This window comes from Dromaius novaehollandiae, chromosome 2, assembly GCF_036370855.1.
Source record: "Dromaius novaehollandiae isolate bDroNov1 chromosome 2, bDroNov1.hap1, whole genome shotgun sequence".
Classification (NCBI taxonomy): Eukaryota; Metazoa; Chordata; class Aves; order Casuariiformes; family Dromaiidae; genus Dromaius; species Dromaius novaehollandiae.
This window is the reverse complement of record NC_088099.1, coordinates 145165546-145189514: the sequence shown is the minus strand read 5'-3', so window position 1 is coordinate 145189514 and position 23969 is coordinate 145165546. Positions and strand designations below refer to the sequence as shown.

The 23969-nt window shown below is 37.8% G+C and overlaps 1 protein-coding gene across 5 annotated transcripts in view; it reads left to right on the top strand.

Annotated features, from left to right (window-relative positions):
* MATN2 (matrilin 2) overlaps positions 1-23969 on the top strand; it is a 76764-nt gene that overhangs the window by 45401 nt on the left and 7394 nt on the right. For 4 of the 5 annotated variants that reach the window (XM_064507690.1, XM_064507687.1, XM_064507688.1 and 1 more), the window contains exons 7-25: positions 3235-3357; positions 7244-7366; positions 9510-9632; positions 10425-10547; positions 10707-10829; positions 11189-11311; positions 11401-11523; positions 11733-11855; positions 14961-15083; positions 15178-15300; positions 15391-15513; positions 15702-15824; positions 16011-16133; positions 16322-16444; positions 16656-16778; positions 16910-17032; positions 17200-17322; positions 20384-20797; positions 23134-23286. In XM_064507690.1, coding sequence (XP_064363760.1) covers positions 3235-3357; positions 7244-7366; positions 9510-9632; positions 10425-10547; positions 10707-10829; positions 11189-11311; positions 11401-11523; positions 11733-11855; positions 14961-15083; positions 15178-15300; positions 15391-15513; positions 15702-15824; positions 16011-16133; positions 16322-16444; positions 16656-16778; positions 16910-17032; positions 17200-17322; positions 20384-20797; positions 23134-23286 — 2658 coding nt within the window. The remainder of the gene's footprint in view (positions 1-3234; positions 3358-7243; positions 7367-9509; positions 9633-10424; positions 10548-10706; positions 10830-11188; positions 11312-11400; positions 11524-11732; positions 11856-14960; positions 15084-15177; positions 15301-15390; positions 15514-15701; positions 15825-16010; positions 16134-16321; positions 16445-16655; positions 16779-16909; positions 17033-17199; positions 17323-20383; positions 20798-23133; positions 23287-23969) is intronic. The other variant, XM_064507691.1, reaches the window with a different exon arrangement.

The following is a 23969-nucleotide window of genomic DNA, read 5'->3' as shown; positions in this document are numbered from 1 at the left end:
AACCTCCTGAATTGCCTGCACAATGTCTGTTGTCTTGCTCTTCCAGCAGGTATTTGGACACTTGAAATTCCCAATGTGTACAAAAGCCTGTGAGGTGGAGATTTTTCTGTTAGTTGTTGGTAGAAAGCCTTATGCAGTACATCCTTTTGGTCAGATGGTCTGTAACAGACTGTCCCCCCCCCACCATGTTCCCAATGTTGTTTCCCACTCTGATCTTGACCCAGAGACTCTCAACAGGCACATATCCAGTTTCATATTGGACCTCTGTGGAGCTGAGAAGCTCCTTAACATATAACACAAAATTTGGGCACATTTGGAGCTAAGGGAGCCAAGGGTGACAACAAGGCAGATAGGGTCAGTAATGTCTCTGACAAAGCATGCAGTCCCACAGTACCCAAAGAAGAGAAGCAAAACAGATCCTGTGACAGTAGCCAGGCTCAGCCAACAGTCTAGTGATTACCAGAGAAGTCTGTAGGGACGAGAGTGGTCCAAGGTCAAGCCAGGAAGTCAAGTCAGCCATTCTGCAAGCCAGGATCAGCAAAGTGCAAGGCTGGGCACAGGCATATCTATCCCATAGCTCAAGCAAGAACCAAGGGCAAGGGCCTTAGCTTAAATGCAGCTCCCAAGCAAAGGGGCAGAGGCTGTGGACAAGGCTTCTTACAGCTCTGCGTGTCTCTGACCACAGTGGCAATGTTAACTGCATTCTGTTTTGCTATGAATGTTTTAAATTAGGTTAAAATTAAGGGAAAAATACCATCAGGTTGCAATTTGAGAAAAACAAAGTGGCTAGGCATAGCCATAGGGATTGATTTAAAAGCACTAGTCAGGGAAGGACAAGCAAATACTGTGCAAAATCATTCTCATTCAAGATGCATCTTCTGAATCTAAGCATAAATAAAACTTTTTAAGGCACTTAACTTCCTCACACTTGATGTCTTCTGAGCCTTGCTAATAAAGTAAAATGTGAAGAAAGGAACTGAGTAGCTTTTAATACTGCAAAAGTTAAGACATGAGAGCTCTTCAGAACAGAAGTGTGTCCAAGTTCCCATATGTTATAAATCACGCTGGCTTTCAGTCAGTGTAAACAACATGAAGGAAGAAGCTTCAAATAGCTGGATTTAAAATGTTTGTAAATGTAAAACCTTTAACATAAATCTCTACAAATTTGGCTTACTTATTGCATCTCAGGGACAACTGCCAAGTAGCCAAGACTCACACTCATGCCAGACCAGATCACTGCATCAGCAAGGAGGCTTAGGCCTCGGGCTCCAGCTCCCAGGCTCTTGTGATTATCTCAGCATCCTGGCTTTCCTTTCAAGATAGAAAGTAAGCTGTAATCCTCATGGCTGCAAGAAAAGCTTGAAAATGTAGATGTTATCAGTATAGTCATGCATGTCTGTCTTACAAATGTTTTCACTGGGCATCACTCCAGCCTTCTCTGAGTGAAATGCAGGGAGCACAGCTCATGAGAGGAGCCCCGCCAAACACCAGCAGAGTACTCTTTGTGTGGCAGAAAGAGAAGAGAGCAGCAAATTCAGATTATCAGTCAAGCAGGTAGAGTTAACTCCTGGCTGCTAAATTAACTATTAAGGGGACTCTTGCCACTGCTGCTGCTTCCTTCAAGAGGACAGATGGTGCCTGCTGCTTGTATTAGGGAAGGTGAGTCCCAGTTGTTGTTCTTTAGAAGGATAAGGAGTTGGAAAGGCCCCTGTCTGAGTTGTGGGTAGGTTCACATAAGTTGTAGCTGGTAGGGGGCCTTCTGTTAGCATCCTTTATTTGGACTGTGTTAATGAAGCCCTGTGAAATATGCTTGTAGTGTTCCCAACATAACAGCCTCAAGGTTCCAACAGAGATAATAATATATATTTTTCACCTCTTGTGGTCATCTTGTTGATCACTTACCCAGGAAAAGTTTGTCCTGTACGTTGGATATCCTTGAATTAGCAAGGATTTGAGCAGGTAGATGCAACACAGCACTGTGTAGATATACTAATTTCGGTCCAGTATGCATAAAGCTATATTCCTGTGGTGCACACACATGGCGTTACGGCTTCTGTCTCTTCAAGCAAACCTTATTTTCAATTTAGTTTTTAGGAACCAACTAAGGTATCTCTTTGTTGTGTATATGTGTATGTGTATATGCCATCATAAAGAGCTTTGGGAAAGAAAGTGTTCTTTGGAAAAGACAGTATATACAGTGGAGTTCATATGGGATAAAATAATATTCTCAAGTTTTCTTATAAAGTCACACTCCACTTTATTTGTCCTGAAAATATAGTTATTTTATTATTGTCAAGGGCTTTCATTGTACATAAAGGCTAGTTGCTTTAAGCCACCATGCATATAAAAAAGAACTGTCTGCCTCAGGAAGCAACTTACCTCTGGAATTAAAAAGTAGTCTCCGAATGTCAGTTATGGTTCTTTGGTAAGGTATTCAAAAGTTCCTAGATGTCTTTAAAAACATAACTTACTCGATTTCTGACTTGTTTATCTATTTTTAGCAGTGTTGGAGGATCAGTGTTGGAGACCATTCTTTTACTAGTAAAAGTTAGTTAACTCTACTGTTGTAAAACTAAGTGATGGCCAGACACTGTATCTAAGTAAATGTCAGGTTTTTTGACTTCATTAATAGTGTTAGACCCTATGGGGTACTGATCTCCATGATTACAGCACAGTTATTTTTCTTTTCTAAGGCACTTTATATGCAAGCAGTAGCTGTTGCTAGAATTTGCATCTTTCTTCTCATGAACATTTTAAATGGGAGAACTATATAGCAAACACTCAGAGTTGTTAAAACATTGACACTCCTGATGAAGTCCTGGTTTGATCTAGTGAATGCAGCTCAAAAGCATGCTTGTGCATTTATGACAGATCATATTTAACTTGCTCAGAATAAAATAAACAGGTAATTTGTTAGGAAACAAATGAGACAACTTATAGGATTTAGCTGCATAATGTCAAGGAATATTTATGATGCTAATTTTGGTACTGCATGTTATACATGTATTCTCCAAGAATTCATTCAAGTAATGTGCGTAGCACATCAAAGTATATTTAAGTGTGGTAGATATTTGTAAAAAAGGAACATTATATCTTCATGGTTTGAAACAATATGGTGAAAAGTCAGAATGGTGCCTAGAAAGGTAAATAGTGCGCAAAAGTAAATGAGATATCTGGTTTTTACCTAATTTTTTTTTGTATACTCCTCATCAATGCATTTTTTTCCCCATTTAGGACCAGACTATTGTTCTCTGCAGGACCATGGCTGTGAACAGGAATGTGTTAATACAGATGATTCCTATTTTTGTCGATGCCAAGATGGGTTTACACTTAATGCAGATAAGAGAACATGCAGAAGTGAGTAATTCTTTGGACATGATTAAGTTTGTCTGCTTTTATTTGTTAAACCTGCTGTGAATGGTTTCCTTTCTGGAAAGATGAAAGTTTTCTCTTTTAATAAGGTTGAAAAAAATCTCTCTTTATGAACTTCAATTTTAACCCAAGCCAGTCATGCTGGAAAAATGAATACACAGTTTGCTGTTTCATGGACTAGATTGTATATTAGACTTTTTCTTAAGAGATTTATGGGAACCTGAGGAGTGATGTAGGAATGCAGTAGCTCAAAACCAAGAAGTTCATTACTTATTTGAGACATTCTGCCTTGTTTTGTAGTGACACAAACAGCTGTTTTTTAAAATTTCACCCTGCTTGGCTGAGCTAGTCTAGCCAAGGACTATACTACATACTCCAGAAAGACTTTTATGTTATGGCTCTTCTTGAGTGAGAGCCTAGAGTCACAGCAGATTTTTCAGTGATTTTCTTAATGCTGAAGGAGCACATATTCAGTCAAAAGAGCAAGCTTGACCCGATGACTCAGTAGAACTGAGTGGGGGGATTATATCACTGATATGTTATGAATAGGAAGCTTACCTAGAGCAACATGATTATATTTTTAGACCCTCATAAGATTTATCTGTTTCTGGAACTGTGTTCTCTTTCAGTCTTAAAGATGCTTTCTCATGAAGAACTTTTGTCTACACAGTGCTGTTTTTCACAACAATCCCTGCAACCATGTTCTTTATTATCTATATGGTATTTTAACACATTCAGGATTTTATAGAATGGACGTGCTTGGTGAGCATAAGACCAAAATACCTAGTATTGTCTAGAATATTTATTGCCAAGACTGTAAGTGTGAATTAAAGGCAAATTGCAACTCTCATTTGGGATACTTTTCCTGAACTTCCAGAGGCTTTGGATCAGGCTGTAAATCTGGTGACATTTGCAGAGTCAAGGGCCAATTCCAAAACTTTTTATAAGAATGCTAACGTTAGATAAGCTTGTAAAATAAATCAGAACATTTGCATATAGGCCCTCTTTATAATCAGGATCATTGTCAACAAGCACCAGGCATTCCTCCTTGCCTGTGATGCATTAGTTTTGATGATTGATTAGTTTTGATGATTAGTTTTGATGACTACAGGAGCAGGGAGTATGGGAGTCAAAAGTCTTGCCTAGCCAAGCAGTAGCAATCAGCCATCAGATCAGCTGCTATCCATAGCTTTAACTGGTGTCCAAAGCAGAGAATCCAGTACCATTTAAGAAACATGGGCTTTTCTAAGCCTTTTTTTTTTTTTTTTTTTTGGAAGCCCTCCTGTTAGCTTGAACTCTTCAATGCTTTTCTCTCTACAGAAGTAAGCTTCTGTGCTTTAAGTCAACATGACCAGTGAACATGAATGTGTTAACACTGACAAATCATTTGTATGCAAATGTCATCCTGGAGACGCCCTAAGACATGATGGCAAAACATGCAGAACTGAGTGTTCCTCATAAGCTGCAGCAACTAGTTACTGCAGCAGGGTGAGGTGAGAAAAGGAGAGAATGCTCCCAGACCCCTTTTGAGATCTCCCTGAGCTATGTAAATCTCTGGTACTGTAAAGTCTACTAAGAGCCAGAGCTAATGAAGTAATGCTGGAGTAAGATCCCTCATCCAGTAGAGAACTAATGCATCATCTTCTATAATTCAAGTAACTGGAAACATATATTCAGGCAAGATGCCTAACATAAAGGCAGTGCTTACTGTTAAAACATCTGTATCATTGCTGCATGCTATTTAAATTGCAGCACACCTAATACTAATGCTGATTTGTACGGACTTCTTCCTTCCATACGTTTACACTGTCCCTGACTGTCTGATAAAATGCCCTCTGTTGATAAGTGTTACTGAGGGAGAGATCAGTGTTCCGCCAGAAAAACCCAACAATATTGCCCACTTGTAGTCACCCAGTTTTCAGAGGACACTTTTTCCCTGAGAACCATTTTGCATTCTTAACACACAATCTAAAATATTAATAGCCTTTTTCCTTTATGTACTTATGACAAAGGAGCACTCAGCTACCAAAATTAAGAAAGTAGATAGGTCAAGGGTAATTATTTTTTAAATAAACTATTGGTGATAAAGAAATATTTAAGGAAATGTGGATATGTTTTGTATATGTTAGTTACACAATTATTTGGTCTGGTTTTTTTAGGGAGCAAGAACTCAGCAATTTCTAACTATTAGATGTTGAATATTTAAAAATTTTTTAAAAATAAATATATCCCACAACACTAGTTACTTTTGAAACTGTATCCCCTTTCTCTTCTCTACCCTTTTCTCTTCCTCTACCCCTTCCCCTACCCCTTTCCCTTCCCTTCCGTTTTACAATAATTTTTACATATATATGTATTAAATCATTAAATCAAATTTATAGTTATATTAGTTTCTGAAGCCTGGCAATTAGCAGCTTTCTGACTATTCCACTCCTTGAAAGAGTGTGTTAAAAGATGCTGTGTGAGAACCCAAAGTATTTAAATGTTAAATTCACATTAGTATAGGTGTTTGTATTGTAAAAGATGGTGCCAGACTGCAGATGCAATTTTTCAGAGAGGATACTGGGGTTTTTATTATTTTCCCTTTTATTCCACATTCTTCTTGTGCTCTGAGAAGTTACACAAGTCTCTTCATGATGAAACTCATGGAAAAAGGAGACTGTTCCAGCTGGAACTTGCTTTAACTAGTAAGAACTTCAATCTTGGCTTCACTAGTTCAAGCCAACATTATCTCTAATTATGTATCTGGACGAATTCCTGCAAATTCATTACCTAGTTAAATAAAATAATAAACAATACTATTTAAAGCTAAGATATTTTATTATTAAGTGTAGAAAGCTTTTTTTTGATGTAAACACATAGCTACAGACATGTCTGCTTGCATCTGTAAATAATTTGAAAATAGGGACATGTGAGACTTTGTTTGTGTTTGAGGGAACTCCGTTAACTTCAGTCGAGTTACGCTAAAGTGATTTGGGCCTATATAACTAAAAATAGCCATTAAAAAGTCAGCAATAAAATGTTACAAGGAAGTTCAGTATAAAGCTTTTTTCCTAAAATGTGCTTTTTCTATACTTACAGAGTCAGCAGATTGCACAGTACATTCACAAGTGCACGTATCTTGCCCTGCTTTGCTGTCCCTTGTGTGAAACACAACACAGATTTTAAACCCAAATTCACCTCTCTCGCACTCTTTCTCTCTCTCTCTCTTTCACACAAACTGCTGCATACAAACATTAAAAAAAATTCCATTTTATCTAACTTGGAATAGGAACCATTTTCGTCACAAAATCGAAGAAAAGGCACATGTTAAGACACTCCCATACTCATAACCTGTATCTGTCCCCCGCTAGGCTTTAGCTGATAGACCATGTTAAACAGGATAAAGTTTTAAATTGGTGAATTTTCATCCTGTTAGAAAAGAATTCACTGTTTATGAAATAATCTGAAACTTAGTAACTTACAAAATTATTAATAACAAAAGTTATTAATATTGCTACTTTCACTCTGAGAAAATGTTATGGTGAGCAAAAGACAGCCTTGCTTTTGAGAGAGAGAAGGCATGATCCGGGCGGGAGACGAAGCAGGGCTTCAGGATTCTCCCTTTGCTCCGCTTTGCCTTAGTTTTCCTTCATGGCTTTGGGCAAGGGAAAACCTGCACTTCATCAGGTTTGTTAAGTGGGATTGCTGTATTAATTTCACTGAGCTGTTGTTAGTTAACTCACGTTATTCAAATAGGTGGGCATACTACATAAATACGAAGCTGTACTGATCTTTCTCCCTTGCTCTGTGAAGGCTCCATGTACTAACTGCAATGTCGTAGTGTGTGTAGCTAAGCCTCTAACCTTCACTTATTAATACAAATCAATAGGAGTGGACCACTGTGCTGAGAGCAATCACGGCTGTGAGCAGCTGTGCCTAAATACTGGTGACTCCTATGTCTGTCAGTGCTCTGAAGGATTCATCATCAATGAGGACCTAAAAACCTGCACACGTAAGTCTTGTGAGAGCCTCTTTGATCTCAGCTCACCTGGGAAGGAGTTCTGTTTTCATGCAAGGACACACCTTCAGTTTATTCTTAAATACTGCATTTCAGAAATACCTTAATAATGATTTGAGAGCAGACACATGGAGAAAAAAGTATTGGGATGGACTTAAAAAAATGTTGAGGTGACTGTAAATCCTAGCATTTTCAGAAAAGGTTTGAAAGACTGTTCATCCTCAGGTGTTGAGGACAGTTTTCCAGTTGTGTGGCAGATGTGTCTGCCAGACAGGTCATCTGACAGCAGTGTCCCCCAAGCTACTTCATGTTGTCTGGGAAAGGAGGAAGAGTGTGAGTACCATGCCAGCTTTACATTTTGCACTGGAGTCCTTAATACGTGAATAAAGGTTGTCCTGGCACCTCTCTATCCTTCGTAAAATGGTCATTAAGAATCACTGCAGGTTTGCAAAGAGCCAAATGGCCCCCTTTCCAGGAAAAATACATAGAGAAAGGGCCAGGAGAAGAGGAATGTGAATGTATTTTGCCTCTTGACTTTTCTTGGACCTATCCCTCCGGATTAGAGGGTTTGGGCCACTTTTGCTACAGGTTTTGGAGGCTATATTGTTTCTCAAGTTTGTTGAGTGTTGCAGCAGCTCCAGAGTTTGCTGCCTTTCTTGCATTTCAGCAACACAGTTTCAACAGGAGTCAAACTGCAACTGCTTAGACACAAAAACGATGTAAGGAAGAGTGAGGCAATTAGTGAAGGCAGTTTGTTTTTGTCTTTGCCTTTGCCTTTGCCTTTGTCCTATCCCTTTTAGCCTCAACCAATATCTTGACAGACTTTGCTTCTGTCACAGCAGCTCTCTGAAAAGGGGTGGAGAGTAATCTACAAAAGCAGAGCTCCTGTATTGTATGTGTAACACAGATTGGGTCTGTTTGAAACAATTTATCTGAACATTTATCCAAGCAAACCACTGGAAATCCAGAAACAACCAAACAATTTTTTGAGAGTTTTATCAACTTGCAAATGGAAAGACCCATTTCCTTTGCAGTAAAAAAGAGCTGTTTTTTCACTCTGACTGATTTTCCTCCAGGCACTGGTTGGAGATCCATATGCAGCATTAAAACTGCTGTGGCTTCTGGAATGCCTCTCTGCAATGAAACTGATCCCCAGTGAACTGTTCCCCTTCTTGCCAATGTACCCTTCTCCTCCCTTTAGGAGGACCAGGATTTGTTCTGTTCCTGAGATCCAGATGAGTTGCTAAAACCTTATAGACAACCTTTTTAGACCATCATGAAAAGAGTCTTGGCACTTTCGGATGTCCTGAATGAGCAGTTGAATGAAAGAGATTAACACTTAACACATACCATTCCTAATGGGAAAATATCTAGGGGATCACGATTCTGGTGTCATACAAACAGGCACAAGTATCTTAAGACAGCTGTGGGAACACCTGAGTGTAACTTGATTTTTGCTTTAACAACTAATTATATAAAAATGAATGGCACTCTGTGTGCAGCCAGTAGAGAGTAGTGAGTGCTGCTTGCAGAATACCAGCAGTCTACATCTTTGTATTAAAGAGAATAAATCAGTAGGAAATTTGAGATTAAAAATGGGCCATATGTGACCACATTTGTCATTTTCAATTTTCTGCAAAAGCTTGCAAAGTCTAAGCCAAAACCAACTGAGGTCCCTGAGAGTTTTCTGCTTGCTACCACAGCAGCTAGGTCAGGCACACAAGTGAGTTCAGGGAACTGCCACGTTCGTATCAGATCATTTAGAGACTTTATTTAAAGAAAAATGTTGACAAGGTAGCTTTTCTGGCTTTGTCACTGTCTATTATATACAATCATTGCTAAACAGAGTTTTAATTCAGTTTGTAAGTCCAGAGACATGCGAATTCCACTGAGCTCTGTTAACATGGGAAAGTAAGTTTTCTCAACTCTGCTTACAGCAACCGACACAAAGCATACCACAAGGCCCTCTCCCATTTTATTGAAGGTATATGTATATTATCAGTTAAGGAACTGATTTATTGCTTAAGCAATTTAATGTATTTATATTAACTTGCATATATGACATGCAAAAGTTAGAGTTAAAAAAACCTGATTCATTCATTCTTAATTTTTTTAATAAATCCAATTGCTCCTGCAGGAGTTGACTATTGTGCTCTGAGTGATCACGGCTGCGAACATTTGTGTATAAATGGTGACAGATCTTATACTTGTCAGTGTTTTGAAGGATACAGGCTTCGCAATGATGGGAAAACATGTAAACGTAAGTTATTACTCAGCAAGTCAATGTTATATTTTTTGTGCACACATAGAAGAAATCTATAAGAGCAGGATTTGATTGCCTAAACATTGCCGTCCAATGTCATTTTAAATGCTCTGGGGTTCCAGAAGCTCACAGTTTCCCCTTTGGTGTCACATTTGCCAGGAGTATGTCAATGCCTTGGATACTCTAGGGCTTCTAAAGTGACACTGGATGCATAGTTTAAGGCACCCGAATCACTCCCTAAATGTCTGTGCCATATAAATAGTAGCTCTGAAATTGGACTGTTGTGGATCCAAAACAATTTAACTCAGATTTACATTCTTGTATTGGACAACTGTAATTTACAGGAAAATGATAAACACTTACAAAACTTAACTCCGGGGGGAAAAGCATTACTGTTTCAGGTCTGAGCAGGTTTATTCCTGAAGATAAAAAGACAATTATGGAAAGAACTGTTTCTCATCAGAAAGTTTGCTTGAAATGTAGAGGTGGGGTTTAGCTGCCTTTGTAAATCCCTGTGGGTCACTAATCTGCATGTTAGGGACACATGAAATTCTGTAAATTCTGGAATCTGAACACTACACTTTTCCTTAGTAACAACACTGTTAATTAGTAGAAGGATAAAGATATATCTTTTTGCTACAATAAAAGCTGACAGAGGTTGCTACAAAAGATTTGCAGGATGAGTCCAGTATAACAGCATGGGCAAGAACATTCAGTAAGTGGGAACTGTAAGACTTTGCACATTCTGCCCTTAACTAACACAAATTTTATCTGTTAAATTATTCTCAGGTAAAAGTATCTGCAAATCAGTCAACCATGGCTGTGAACATCTTTGTGTTAGCGCTAACAATTCCTACGTCTGCAAGTGTCATGAGGGATTCACACTGAGAGAGGATGGGAAGACATGCAGAAGTGAGTGGTCTCCATTGAACATGTTTCTATGTGCATCAGGCAAGGGAAAAAAAGGGGGTTTCGCTTCTCACTGCAAAAACATCCTTATGAAATCTACATTTATGAATATGTTTTCATTCAAAACCTATATATGAATATATATGTCTAAATCATTCACAGGCCGGGACATCTGCAAATCAGTCAGCCATGGCTGTGAGCATATCTGTGTTAATAAAGATGACTCGTATGTTTGCAAGTGTCATGAGGGTTTCCTATTGAGAGAAGATGGGAAAACATGCAGAAGTACGTACTCTGATAATTACCAATGAACTGTTACCTACAGTAGGTACATTTGTGGAAGTGTTTAACCAACTGCACTTTCATAGTTTACTATCCTAATACAGGAGTAGTGTTATTATACCTTCTGGAATCTTGTGAGAGACACTGTGAACAGAAATAGTTTATTTTAATGGAAAACCTGGTATGACCAGAGACAAAAAAACGCAAGTGTTCAGGTACCAAGTGCTAGAAGTGCTTGCTGCCTAAATTTTAGTCCATTTTTTCTAATGATATCAGTTGACCTAATAAAAATAATTATTTCTCCCTGTATAATATGTGCATTTGTAGGTGTGCTTTAACCAAACACTCTCAACTGTTCTCAGGTAAAGATGTCTGCAGTTCTATTGACCATGGCTGTGAACATGTTTGTGTTAATACTGATGAGTCATACATCTGTCAGTGTTATGAGGGATTTGCACTAAGAGAAGATAGAAAAACATGTAGAAGTACGTATCCTGATCTTTAGTAGAAGTTTTCCTGTATAATCTGTTTTCATAGGCATGTTTTAACTACTGGCACCCTTAATTTTTTCCAGATAAAGATGTTTGCAATTCTGTTGATCATGGCTGTCAGCATGTTTGTGTGAATACTGATAATTCATACATTTGCCAGTGCTATGAGGGTTTCACACTGAGGGAAGATAAGAAAACATGTAAAAGTAAGTTATTTAATGTTTCTGCATATTTTGCCATCAGAGATCTACTGAAGAAACATATTCTGTTAGAGGTAGGTCTTCTGGTTTGTTATTTCCTCAGACAAAAACAAGGAGAAATTATTTTGCTAGGAACTTAACACTCTTAATCTTTACATTTTTGGAAATGATCTCATTAGTCAAACTGTAGTAAATATCATCTAAATTATTCCTAGATAAGGACATCTGCAAATCAGTCAATCATGGCTGTGAACATCTTTGTGTTAATAATGATGATTCATACACTTGCCAGTGCCATGATGGATTTGTACTGAGGCGAGATGGGAAAACATGCCGAAGTAAGTAGTTTATCTGCATAAGCTAAGAAAGAAGAAATTTCTTTTCCCTTTTATTAGGAGGTAATTCACAGCTTCATGGTGCTCAGAACAGAATATTGTCCTCTACAGATCACAAGTTTTCTATGAATTAATTATTGCTTGAACTAAAGATATATTTTAGAAAACGAGCCAATTTTAAGTTTAGAGTGTAGTTTTTAAAATGTGAACTTCACTTCTAGACTGAGTCTGTCTAGCTTTAATCTTGAGCATTGAATGTTGCTGCTTTTTGCTTTGATGGGTTGTAGTTATAATTGCCCTGTATAGTTCTGCGTTTACTCATGTAGACCATGACTTAGCTCTTAACCTGTTCTTCAGTAAACAACGAGGAGATGAAATTCCTTTGGGCTCTTCATATGTTTTCCAGTCCTTTCATTACTCTTTTCCTGCTCTCCTGAAACCTCTGCCAGTTATCAGTCTCCCTTTGGGGGTGCCACATCTGTACAAAGTCTTCTAATAGGAGGCTCAGCAGGGTCCAGGGTAGAGGAATTATAACCCATCTAATTCTCTACTTGAATCTACACTTTTTGTATGAACAAAGATATGGTCTGTGTGACCATAAGATTCTACTACAGCCCATGTTCAGTCAGTTATCTACCGTCACCCATAAGCTGTTTAGAACTCACGGTCACACAGGTGTCCCAGATCCTGTAAGTACAGCCTTCATTCTTTGTTTCTAGATGTGTAAACTTACTTCTGGCTATTTTAAAATATGTATGGTTTGCCGGTACCCAGCTTGCAAAAAGATTCCTGTCTCCTTATATCAGTGACTACTCTATTTTTATTTGCCATTCTCTGAAAATTGGAGTAACTTACAATCTTTGTCAGTGACTACTTTATATTTTCTTCTGTGTTGTTCATAAAAATGTGAAGTAGTAGAGGAGCGGGGCAAATTCTTAGAAACAAAGCCGTGTGACAGTTCCCCATTTACAATTTATTCTTAAGAAGACCTCTCTAGCCAGTGTTAATCCATTTACCGTAGCCTGTTTTCTTCATCAAAATAAATAACAAGACTGATGCCTTACTGAGGTCTCCATTATATGAATGGTATGGGCTTTTTTGAATCAGTCTTATAATCAACTAAAAAAGATGATACTGATTTAGTTTTTCACGATGTCTTTTTCCACAATGCCAAGTTGATTGATACTAATTTTCTTTCTTTGATTTTCTCTAAATCAAGTTGCACGTTATTTATTCCATTATTTTAATGCAGATCAGTGTCAAACTGACAGGCTCACAATGAACTAGATGTCCTTTTTCAAACACTGGCACAACAGTAGTTTTTTCTGTTTGTGTGTGTGTGTGTGTGTGTGCGCGTGTGTGCATGTGCGTGCTTATATGTACTGGGGGTGGAAACTCCTCAGTGTTTTGGAGTTTCCTCAGAGTTCTAGGAGTTTCTGAAGAGTTACACTAAGCATCCCAAGAGCTTTTCAGCCAACTTTTTTACAGCTCTTGGCTTCAAGTTACCTGGAATTGCTGATTTAAAAATGTGTGTCTTCAGTAGGTCTTACATGACCTACTTCTCAGCTGATGTAACTCTTCATTTCAGTAATATCAGTAGTGTATTTCACAAATTCAGATCTGAATATACTAAGTATTTTTACCTTTTCTGCATTAAGATTGTCAATTCTGCTGTCCCTATTTACTAATTAACCATATATTGTTAGAATATTTTTGTTCGTAATACCTTTAAATAACTCACTTGTGCTATCCTTGATTTTGTTGGCCATGCATTTCCCTTGTCCTTTATCTCAGTATGTCGGTGTTTCCAATTCCTAATATCTTCATTTATAGTAAATACTGTGAATTTTTCTTTTTGTCATTCATTATATTCAAATCTTATTTTTATAGTTGTTTTCCATTTCACTTTCTAAACCAGAGGATTAGGTTTTGGAGGAGTATCTAGTAAAATAGCCTTAAACAGTGCAATCATCATTCACTTTTTCTTTAATTGTTTCTCCTCCCACCCCAAAATGCTTCAGCTCATATATGCTTTTAGCTAGGTTACTTTTTAAATAATAGCTATATAAGTTTCTGGTTTGGGTTTGATTCTGTCTGTAAACAATAACTGTGTCTGAGTTACAGCTGTGTATAAGCTGATGCTAATTTTGCTTATATGATCATTGCTTCTTTATCTGTTAGAATGGGGTGTAGTTTAGATTTGTCTTGAATATAATGCTTGTTGAGTAAGCAAATTGTCCTCTGTAGTATTCTTAGAAACTTTTCTATCAGTAGCATGGGACCTCCAGGTAATACGCCCAAGACTGAAGTTCTTTTGAAAATATCAGTTTTTCTTCCCTACACATTTTAGTTAGGTATTTTGCTCAAGAGCAAATATGAACTTGGCAGTCAGTGGTACACACTTTTAATATGTAAAAGTAGTTCTCCATCAGCAACTGGAAATACTTCCTTTTGCATTGGAGTGACAAATGACAAAAAGAAACAGGTAATGGTAATAGACGGCTCCACTTCCTCCTACATTTTATCTAATTTTTATCCAATTTTTTACTACTCTATCCTTCTTAAATAGGTTATGACCAATTGGTTTTAATATCACACTCACACCAAACACACCATCAATTTTCAGCAGTATCAGATAGATTTTATTTATCCTCTTAAATGAGTAGTTCCTATTCTTTGGTTTTTTTTTTTTTTTTAATGCACCCTTGGCATTGATGCAAGATTCTTAATGAATTTGTTTCCAGTGGTGTTTTGCTTCATTTTGTTTTTATAACCATGAATTTGTGCTAAATGACTGTGCTAAATTATTCCCTCCTTTCACCTTCTATTACTGCTATTAACATAAGGCCCTCCTCCTTAGACTAGTCAGATTGTTCCTAAAATGTGCTGTTGACAGTGGGAGGCCATCCAAACCATGCGGTTCCTTTGGTTCAGATAGTGATGAACTCATGTTCCGTATAAGCTAAACTATCATTTCACTGGCCAGGAATTTGTCTTCTGTTTGCAGCCCCCCATCTTTCTTTGCTCATGGGATTATCCCCGCAGTCGTTGCACTTAAGAAAATGTTTAACATGCAAACAATATTAAATACTATCTAACTATCCTCAGGCAAGGATATTTGCAAATCAGTCAACCATGGCTGCGAACATGCTTGTGTTAATGCTGGTGATTCATTTGTTTGTAAGTGTCGGGAGGGTTTCCTGCTAAGAGAAGATGGAAAAACATGCAAAAGTAAGTAGTTTGATATTTATTGGCATACCTTTTATCTGCAGTTCATGCATGTGTAGGAATGTATTAACCAGCAAGAACTGTCATCTGTTCTCAGATAAAGATCTTTGCAAATCAGTCAACCATCGCTGTGAGCATGTTTGTGTTAATACTGATGATTCATATATCTGCAAATGCCATGATGGATTCCTACTGAGAGAAGATGGGAAAACCTGCAAAAGTAAGTAGCATGAGAACTTAATTTGATGAATTGCACATATAATCAAGGCCTCTGCTGATGTGTTTTGACTACCAACTCTTTCGTTTGCAGACAAAGACATTTGCAATTCAATCAACCATGGCTGTGAACAAGTTTGTGTTAATACTGATGATTCCTACATCTGCAAGTGTCATGAGGAATTCATGCTGAGGGAAGATGGGAAGACATGTAGATGTGAGTAGCCCGATCTATTAAAAAAGTGTGTTTTTATTTGAAGTTTGTTAAGTGTTGTTGAGGCTATGAGTGCTTGCACATCTGTACATTCATCTTGTTTTTTTTCCCCAACTATTTAAGCTGGTTAATAAAAGACATTATCCCTCCCTAAAAAGCCTCACCTAACAAACTCTGTCCACTCTTCTCAGATAAAGATGTTTGCAACTCAGTTGAACACGGCTGTGAACAAGTTTGTGTTAATACTGATGATTCCTACATCTGCAAGTGTCATGAGGAATTCATGCTGAGGGAAGATGGGAAGACATGTAGATGTGAGTAGCCCGATCTATTAAAAAGTGTGTTTTTATTTGAAGTTTGTTAAGTGTTGTTGAGGCTATGAGTGCTTGCACATCTGTACATTCATCTTGTTTTTTTCCCCAACTATTTAAGCTGGTTAATAAAAGACATTATCCCTCCCTAAAAAGCCTCACCTAACAAACTCTGTCCACTCTTCTCAGATAAAGATGTTTGCAACTCAGTTGAACACGGCTGTGAACAAGTTTGTGTTAATACTGATGATTCCTACATCTGCAAGTGTCATGAGGAATTCATGCTGAGGGAAGATGGGAAGACATGTAGATGTGAGTAGCCTGATCTATTAAAAAAGTGTGTTTTTATTTGAGGTTTGTTAAGTGTTGTTGAGGCTGTGAGTGCTCACACATCTGTACATTCATCTTGTTTTTTTCCCCAACTATTTAAGCTGGTTAATAAAAGGCACTATCACTCCCTAAAAAAACCTCACCTAACAAACTCTGTCCACTCTTCTCAGATAAAGATGTTTGCAACTCAGTTGAACATGGCTGTGAACATATTTGTATAAATACTGATGATTCCTACATCTGCAAGTGTCATGAGGAATTCATACTGAGGGAAGATGGGAAAACTTGTAAAAGTAAGTTGTTTAATCTTTACTATATGCTTTGTACTTTCTGCTCTCCTAATAAAACACACTGTACAACGGTAGTGTGTTATTTGTGACTTTAACATAGAATTAACTTCATGGCAGTGAGATTTTTCATGGAAGATTATTGCTATAGCTTTTACATTTTGTGAAAGTTCTTTGCCTAGCCAACTGTGCTAAATATCATTTTCATTATTCCCAGGTAAAAATATCTGCAAAACAGTCAACCATGGTTGTGAACATGTCTGTCTTCCAACTGGTGATTCATACACTTGCCAGTGCCATGAGGGATTTATATTGAGGCAAGACAGGAAAACATGCAGGAGTGAGTAGCTCGGACTTTTATGGGAAATACATGTTTTCAGTCACAAAAGAGATAACAGACTCAAAGCTTGTCCATGTCAGTTTTGCATTTGAGAAGCAATCTAATAAGGAAATTCTCTTAACAATTCTCAGATAAAGACCTGTGTAAATCCATTGACCATGGCTGTGAACACGTATGCGTTAATAATAACAGTTCATACAGCTGTCAGTGCCATGAGGGCTTTGTCCTGCGACAAGATGGAAAAACATGTCGTAGTAAGTAACTGAGTATGTCTGTCAGTCACTCTGCTCTGACAACACTACATAAAATAACAAAGATGTTCTATTTCTTTGTCATACACTCTTCAAATATCATGTCTGTAGTCTTTGAATTTATAAATTTTTAAAACAGAATAGTCTATAAATACTTCAGTTTTCCCTAGGTAAAGATGTCTGCAAATCAGTTGCCCATGGCTGTGAACATTTTTGTGTTAATAATGATGATACATACATTTGCAAATGCCAGGAGGGATATGTACTAAAAGAGGATCAGAAAACCTGCAAAAGTAAGTACATTTTATTTGTAACATATTTGTTTCTTTGATTTTTAAAATTACTTGACCTTGGAATGCCTCACTTCAAAACTGATATAATATTTGAAATCCCAAAGCATATGTGAATGTGATGGAAAATGTCTTGAACCATGTAACTTGATGCTCTTGTAAGCAAAAACTAATAAATTGGAACCGTTGTTTTGCTATATTATCAGATACAATAAGAATTCTTTCCAAACATCAGGAAAAAAGCTAGAGTGAAATCTTATTATCAAGGAATGTGGACTTTAATCAGATTTCTATATTGTGGAGCTTCTATCTTTATATGCTTCCTTTTAAAATATCATTAATTCTAGTTTCTTATCTTCTAACATGACATAAGTAGATCACTTTCCAATTCATCCCATCATCCATTAATTCTTGGGGAAGAAACTCTTTTCTTTTTCTTTTTTTTTTTTTTACTGGAACTCAATAAAAACACTTATTCTGCAAAATGAGTGCCTTATTTGGGGAGATTTTTATTACCAGAAGTGTGGTAACATGCTCATGGCTGATCTCAACCCTAATTAAAAAAACACAGGTTCGGATATTCATGTTCATTGCATTTCCACCAGCTCAGTAGGTGTGACACATTTTTTCCTCAGATGTCTGCAGAAAGGAATTATTGGACAGCAGTTCTAAAATGGAGCTATTGTCTAAAAAGAACAGTCAAAGCTTCATAACTAAACTTCCTTATCCTTGCTCTGACTTGGTAACAAAACTCTTCAGTAACTTCTGCAGTGAAAGCAGAAAGAAGTGTGGAAAGAACATATGTGGAGTTCTCTTTTGATGGAGATCTCTTTTGATAACTTTCACTCCCAGGAGGTATCTAACGATCTCAAACCCTCAACGCTTACACCCTCCAGACAACCACCTTCAGGATCTATTGATCTAGGCTGCAATCAGTTAGTGATAAGAAAAGTTACAGACCTTTCCAGTTAGCTAAGTGCAGGCCCAGATATGGACCCAGTACAACACACAGACCTTTAGGGATCTTACAAACCACAGGCAAAGTAACACTGCTGTTTTCTGTAAAAGGAGGCAGAGACGTAGAGCACTTGCAGAAGTGATCTGGTCTTAAGAAGTGATCTGGTTCCAGTTCACCTAAGAAGTGATCTAAAGCACTCTCGCAAGTGATCTCGCTTGAGGCAGAATCACAGTGTGTGTGTGTGTATATATATATATATGTATGTGTATATATATATATATATATATATATATATATATAAAAATAATCTCTGATAGGTGCTTCAGTAACCTGTTTCAAAAACTCTCTAATGACAAGGTAAGATTTCAATGTGCCAAGTAGTCTATTTTCATGATTTCACTTTACCATGTTGTTTTTTCCTAATAGCCAATTATCTTTACAGCAGATGAAGCCATTTGCTACCTTTTCTATTCACATGAGAAAAAAATGATTTATTGCCATCTTTATAATAATCTCCTTCTACATTTTGGAAGGGTAATATCATGCTTCATATCCATCTTTCTTTTCCTTGTGAAAAAAACTCTGCTTCCTCAACATTTCTTCAGCGCCATGCTTTCTAAATATCTCATTGGTCTTGCTATGAAATTCAGGACTGTCTCCAATATGTCTTTAAGGGTGATATCCAAAGCTGAGCACTGTATTCATCTGAGACTTACAGAATACTGAACACAGCTGCACAGTTATCTCTTGTATTCTGTTTACAGCATTCTTACTATACAAACATGAGAGAGAAGTAGAGATCAAAGCTAGTTTGGTCCAGACAAGGTGACACTGAAAATCCTTAAAGAAGATAAAGATGCAAATCTTACATTCCTCAGTCTGGCAAATTCTCCCTGGAAATTACTAAGAGTTTTGACTAAGTGACATTGATCCAGTTAAAGCTGATCATCTCTGCAGTCAGCCCCTTGCACAAAACATGCTGGCGCGTGCCTGCTGGAGGCAACTGCTCTCCAGAGACAGCACCTGGCAGAACCAGCCTTTTAGCAGCTTAGAAGATACTCTCCATTCCCTAAATTCCCTAACCTCATCATAGATGCGTGGTGCCTACACATTGCTTCAGATTTTTGCCTGTGCATTTGCCAAAAGGTATGAGTACTCCAAATTTGTCAGTCTCTCCTGGATTCATTCCCAACTTTATTGGGTAACAGCAAAGGTTTAGTTCAGCAATGCATGAACTAATTACAAGAGTGTAGGAGAGTTACAAAGGAATGTATATAAACAATTCTGATCCAAGTATGACAGCTAGTCACTTTTCTAACATTTACTCTCTCACATATAATATTTTAGCTGTTTTGCTGCCCCTAAAGGCGTAAGTTTGACCTGTAAAGCCACATGCACTGTCTGAATTTTGTCCCCATACTTGAACCTCATCCTAATCTGTAGGGCAGGCTACCTAACCCCTTCTTTTTTCTCTCTGTCTTCCCCAAAATGTTTGGCTTTTGCCTCACTCTTCCCTGCTATTCTAAACATGATTCCTAGGCCTTCACCCTATGCAGGTTCAGTGACTAATTTCTTTATACCATCTTTGCCTTTTTGCTGCTTATGCAATACAAATGCAGCTCCAATGATTCACATCTCCCTCTAAGATGTCTTTCAGTATTGGATGTCTACACAAATGCAAAGATAGCATATTGGCCTATCCCTGGCAGAAAACGATGGCAACTCTATTTCTATATCCTAGCTATGTTCTTCAATTACGCAATTCTTCCTACTTAACAGTTATTCTTAAAACTTGCTGATTGTTGCAGTGTTTTTAAGTGTTGTAGTATTCTACAAAGCAATATGTCCCATTAAGTATCTACTGTGACTATGTTAAAGTCATAGTCATTGGCACACTCTTAGCTTTTCATATAGACTGTACACAACATCTTTAAACATGCTGGCAAGATTGGCTGAGACAGAAACAAGGTACTGTAGACACCTCTGAGTTCATACAGTTCCCAGCTATCTAGCTCCCATTTTCAGCTTTGTGGAGCTCTTTCATGATATGAACATTGCAGGCTTTGGCTTCACACTAACTAAGTAACTGTGATGCTTATTTTACAGGATGCACTGAAGGCCCAGTTGACCTGGTGTTTGTGATTGATGGATCAAAAAGTCTTGGAGAGAACAGTTTTGAAATTGTAAAAGAATTTGTCTCAGGAATCTTAGATTCGCTTGAGATTTCACCCAAAGCTGCTCGAGTCGGTTTGCTTCAGTATTCCACTGAGGTTCGCACAGAGTTTACATTAAGGCAGTTCAGCTCAGCCAAAGACATGAAGAAAGCCGTATCTCAAATGAAATACATGGGGAGAGGTTCCATGACAGGACTGGCTCTGAAGCAAATGTTTGAGAGGAGCTTCACAGAAACAGAAGGAGCCAGACCGTTTTCAGCAAAAGTCCCTCGAGTCTCCATTGTGATTACGGACGGACGAGCCCAAGATGAAGTCTCTGAGTGGGCTGCTAGAGCAAAGCAAAATGGTAACTGGAGATGGTTTTGATTTTTTCTAAAGGCAAATATTGTTAAAAGTAAGATACTATAGTATGTGCTAACCAAGAGAGACTTTGCCACAGTACACTGGCTTGTACAGTGAACACTGCAGCAGACCATCAGATCTTGGGTATTCACAGAAGCCTTTGCTATGAGGCATGTCATTCCAAGATCAGAAGAATATGAGAAATAAGCAGTAGTGCTGTCTCTCTTTCTATTTCTACGTGCCTTCCTGGATGATGGCTCATGTTGAAATGTAATTGAAAACTGGTGATTTTTAATATAAAATATTTCTGGTGCAGAAATCCATCCTCTAGGACAGCTGTACCAAAAATCAGAAGCTTTTCAGCTCTTCAGCTGAGCTGATTAAAAATTTCCAAAATATTTCAAGAAAATAAAGAAGCCTTTTTTCTTTGCAAAACATTTTCTGTTTTATGAGAACTCTATTAAGAACCTGGGCTGATGGCCAGAACCACAGGAAAAGTAGCCAGACTTTAGAAGATGTTGCACGTTTTTTGTCTTTTCTGTTTTATTGACTTGGCATAACAATCATGGCTTGATGCATGATTAGTATAGCCCTGGTCAGCACTAATACCTCTCTGAAAGAAGAAAAGGGAGAACGTATAAGGATGTAAGAAGGAATAGTGTGGCAAAGTTGAGCCTAGGATGCAATAAAGCTAACAAGTTTGCTATCACAATGAAATATCAACTGAATGTTGTTTAAAAAATCAAAAACAAAACCAAAGATTTATGGTTTAAGTAGTGAGATCTGGGAGAGTACATGGAGAATTTACGGTTCTGAAGAAGGAAAGTAGTCAAGCTAACCTTGCTTACTTGCTGAATGAAACCTCAGCTCTGGACTGCTTACACTGATATTTGTAATGCTACAAGCCAAATCCATCCCCCGTGTAATTGCAATGTAGGCAATGTAGTAATGCTGAATATGAAATTGGCCTTGAATGTTTTATCACTGATATCTCCAAGTCTTTAAAAAGCAACAGACCTCAGCATGACTGGTCCATTCATTAAATTGAATCAGTTTCTGGTGAATGTTTTAGTTTCCTTGTTAAAGTACAATGGCAGGAAGATTCATGATAGAAAGCAAGGAGATGTTTCAACAAAATGCTAAGGACTTGGAAATTACGTATTTTATAATGTCATCAGGCCCAGGATTCTTCAGTGAGCGGGTTAAAGCTGCAATTCAGTAAGTGTGTAGCCATTATTATCCAGTGATGATAAAGAGCTATCAAACCTGCCCGCCCTCTGTTTTATCTGAAACCATCCAGCTGAAAAGTCAGCTTCTGCTCTTGAGTCTTAAAAAAGAGCTTCAGTCACTATGAAGCTAACTATTGTATTATGAATCAAATTCTTGTATTTTTTTTCTAATATACTGCAATCACAAAATCAGTTGTGGATACTTTCTAAGCCAGAACTGATGTAAGTCAAAATGTTGAGTCAGATCATATGTTCGTCACAATAAAAGATTTCTAGTTAACTGCTGAGAAAGGGAATACTGAAGATGGCTATACTTTGTATTTGCTACTTGTTTAAAATCTGTCAGGTGAGAGGAGTGTGAACCATTTCCTCCTGCCCTGCTATCAGAGTAAAAAGGACTGTGACTTCTCTTTTCCTTCGTCCCTAACACATCTGCAGTGGAGACACTTGTACCAAGTGTCCCTGCTCGAAGGCTCTTTCTTTCCTAGCCCCACAAGTCAATTCTTTTTCCCTGTTCTTCCTCCCCTCATAGGTTTGGGTTCCCTTTGCTGTGTCTCCCAGCCCACTAATGTCCCTTAGGATGCAGGAATCTAGCTTCAGCATGCTTTGAGGATTCCAGGGAAAAAACTAAGTGTTTATATTTTTCTCAGAAATTACTGGCTTCTTTCAAGATTCTGTCCCACTTGCTGACACACATCAGGTCTCCCCATCAGCCAGCTTTATCACATATATACACACCCATATACACACACAAAAACCAGGAGCTCTCAGTACAGCTGAGACTGACTTAAAACATATGCTTCTCTTGTATGTTTTGCAGTACTCCTCCTGGGTTCATTTACTATCAGTAGTGGCCAGGCAACTGCCATTTCTTTAACTTGAAAATTATCTGTTAAATTACTACAAAGCAGTGAGTTTCTACACAACTGTTAAATAACCAGTGCATATTAAGTCTGTTCAAACACTGTTTGGGAGATACACAGCACATGCACTTCTTGCACTCTCCCTCGCTCTCTATATAAAATGACTAATACTCATATTTTCCTTTCGTAGGGAAAGAGGGTTTAAAACTGCTGATGTAATAATTATGTGCAATTTCTTTTGAATCTAGGTATAATTATCTATGCTGTTGGAATAGGAAAAGCAATTGAGGAAGAACTGCTGGAAATCGCTTCTGAGCCACCACATAAACATCTTTTCTATGCTGAGGATTTCACAGCCATGGAGGAGATAAGTGAAAGGCTAAGAGTCCAAATCTGTGAAGGTAGCAGTATTCTACTTTAACTGAGACAGAAGAAGAATGAATGCATATAGATTATTTGCAGGCCTGCAAATGTGACCTCTGTCATAATATAGGCCATTAGTCACAGATACTGCAAGACATAAGTAACTCAGGGTAATATTTCTGCCCTTTAGTGTGTGAGGAATATATACCCTTAATCTAAATCCAGGAAAAGGTATATAATAATTTCCTTTTCTTTGTTTTCACAAAGGTTGCATAAAATATACACTTCTGAGCCCAGGAGAACTGATTACTCACTCTCCTTTCATTTTGCCACAGTTAGGTCAGCTATGCACTAAACCCCACCCAGCCAAAGCAGCATGATCTTGTTCATTGGGAATGTGAAAAAATAGTCAGAGATTTATAATGTCTTAATGAGAATAAACAATTGCTCAAGAGAAGGGGCAAAAACCTAAAATACAGCAGAATGAATTATCAAGAGCTGTTGTGCATATTTACAGAACACCAAAATTAATTCATGAAATATACTTTCAAAAATATGAGGAATTCAAAATACAAAAACTGTGCATAAGCTCCAAGGTCTGTGCCACAAATGTACAGCCTATATTCCAGAAAGCGCCCTTCCTCACTCCGGCACAAACAGCCTCTCCCTAAACATTCCCTCCTGAAGTTTTGCAAGGGAAAGGGGAATGTGACCTGAGGTG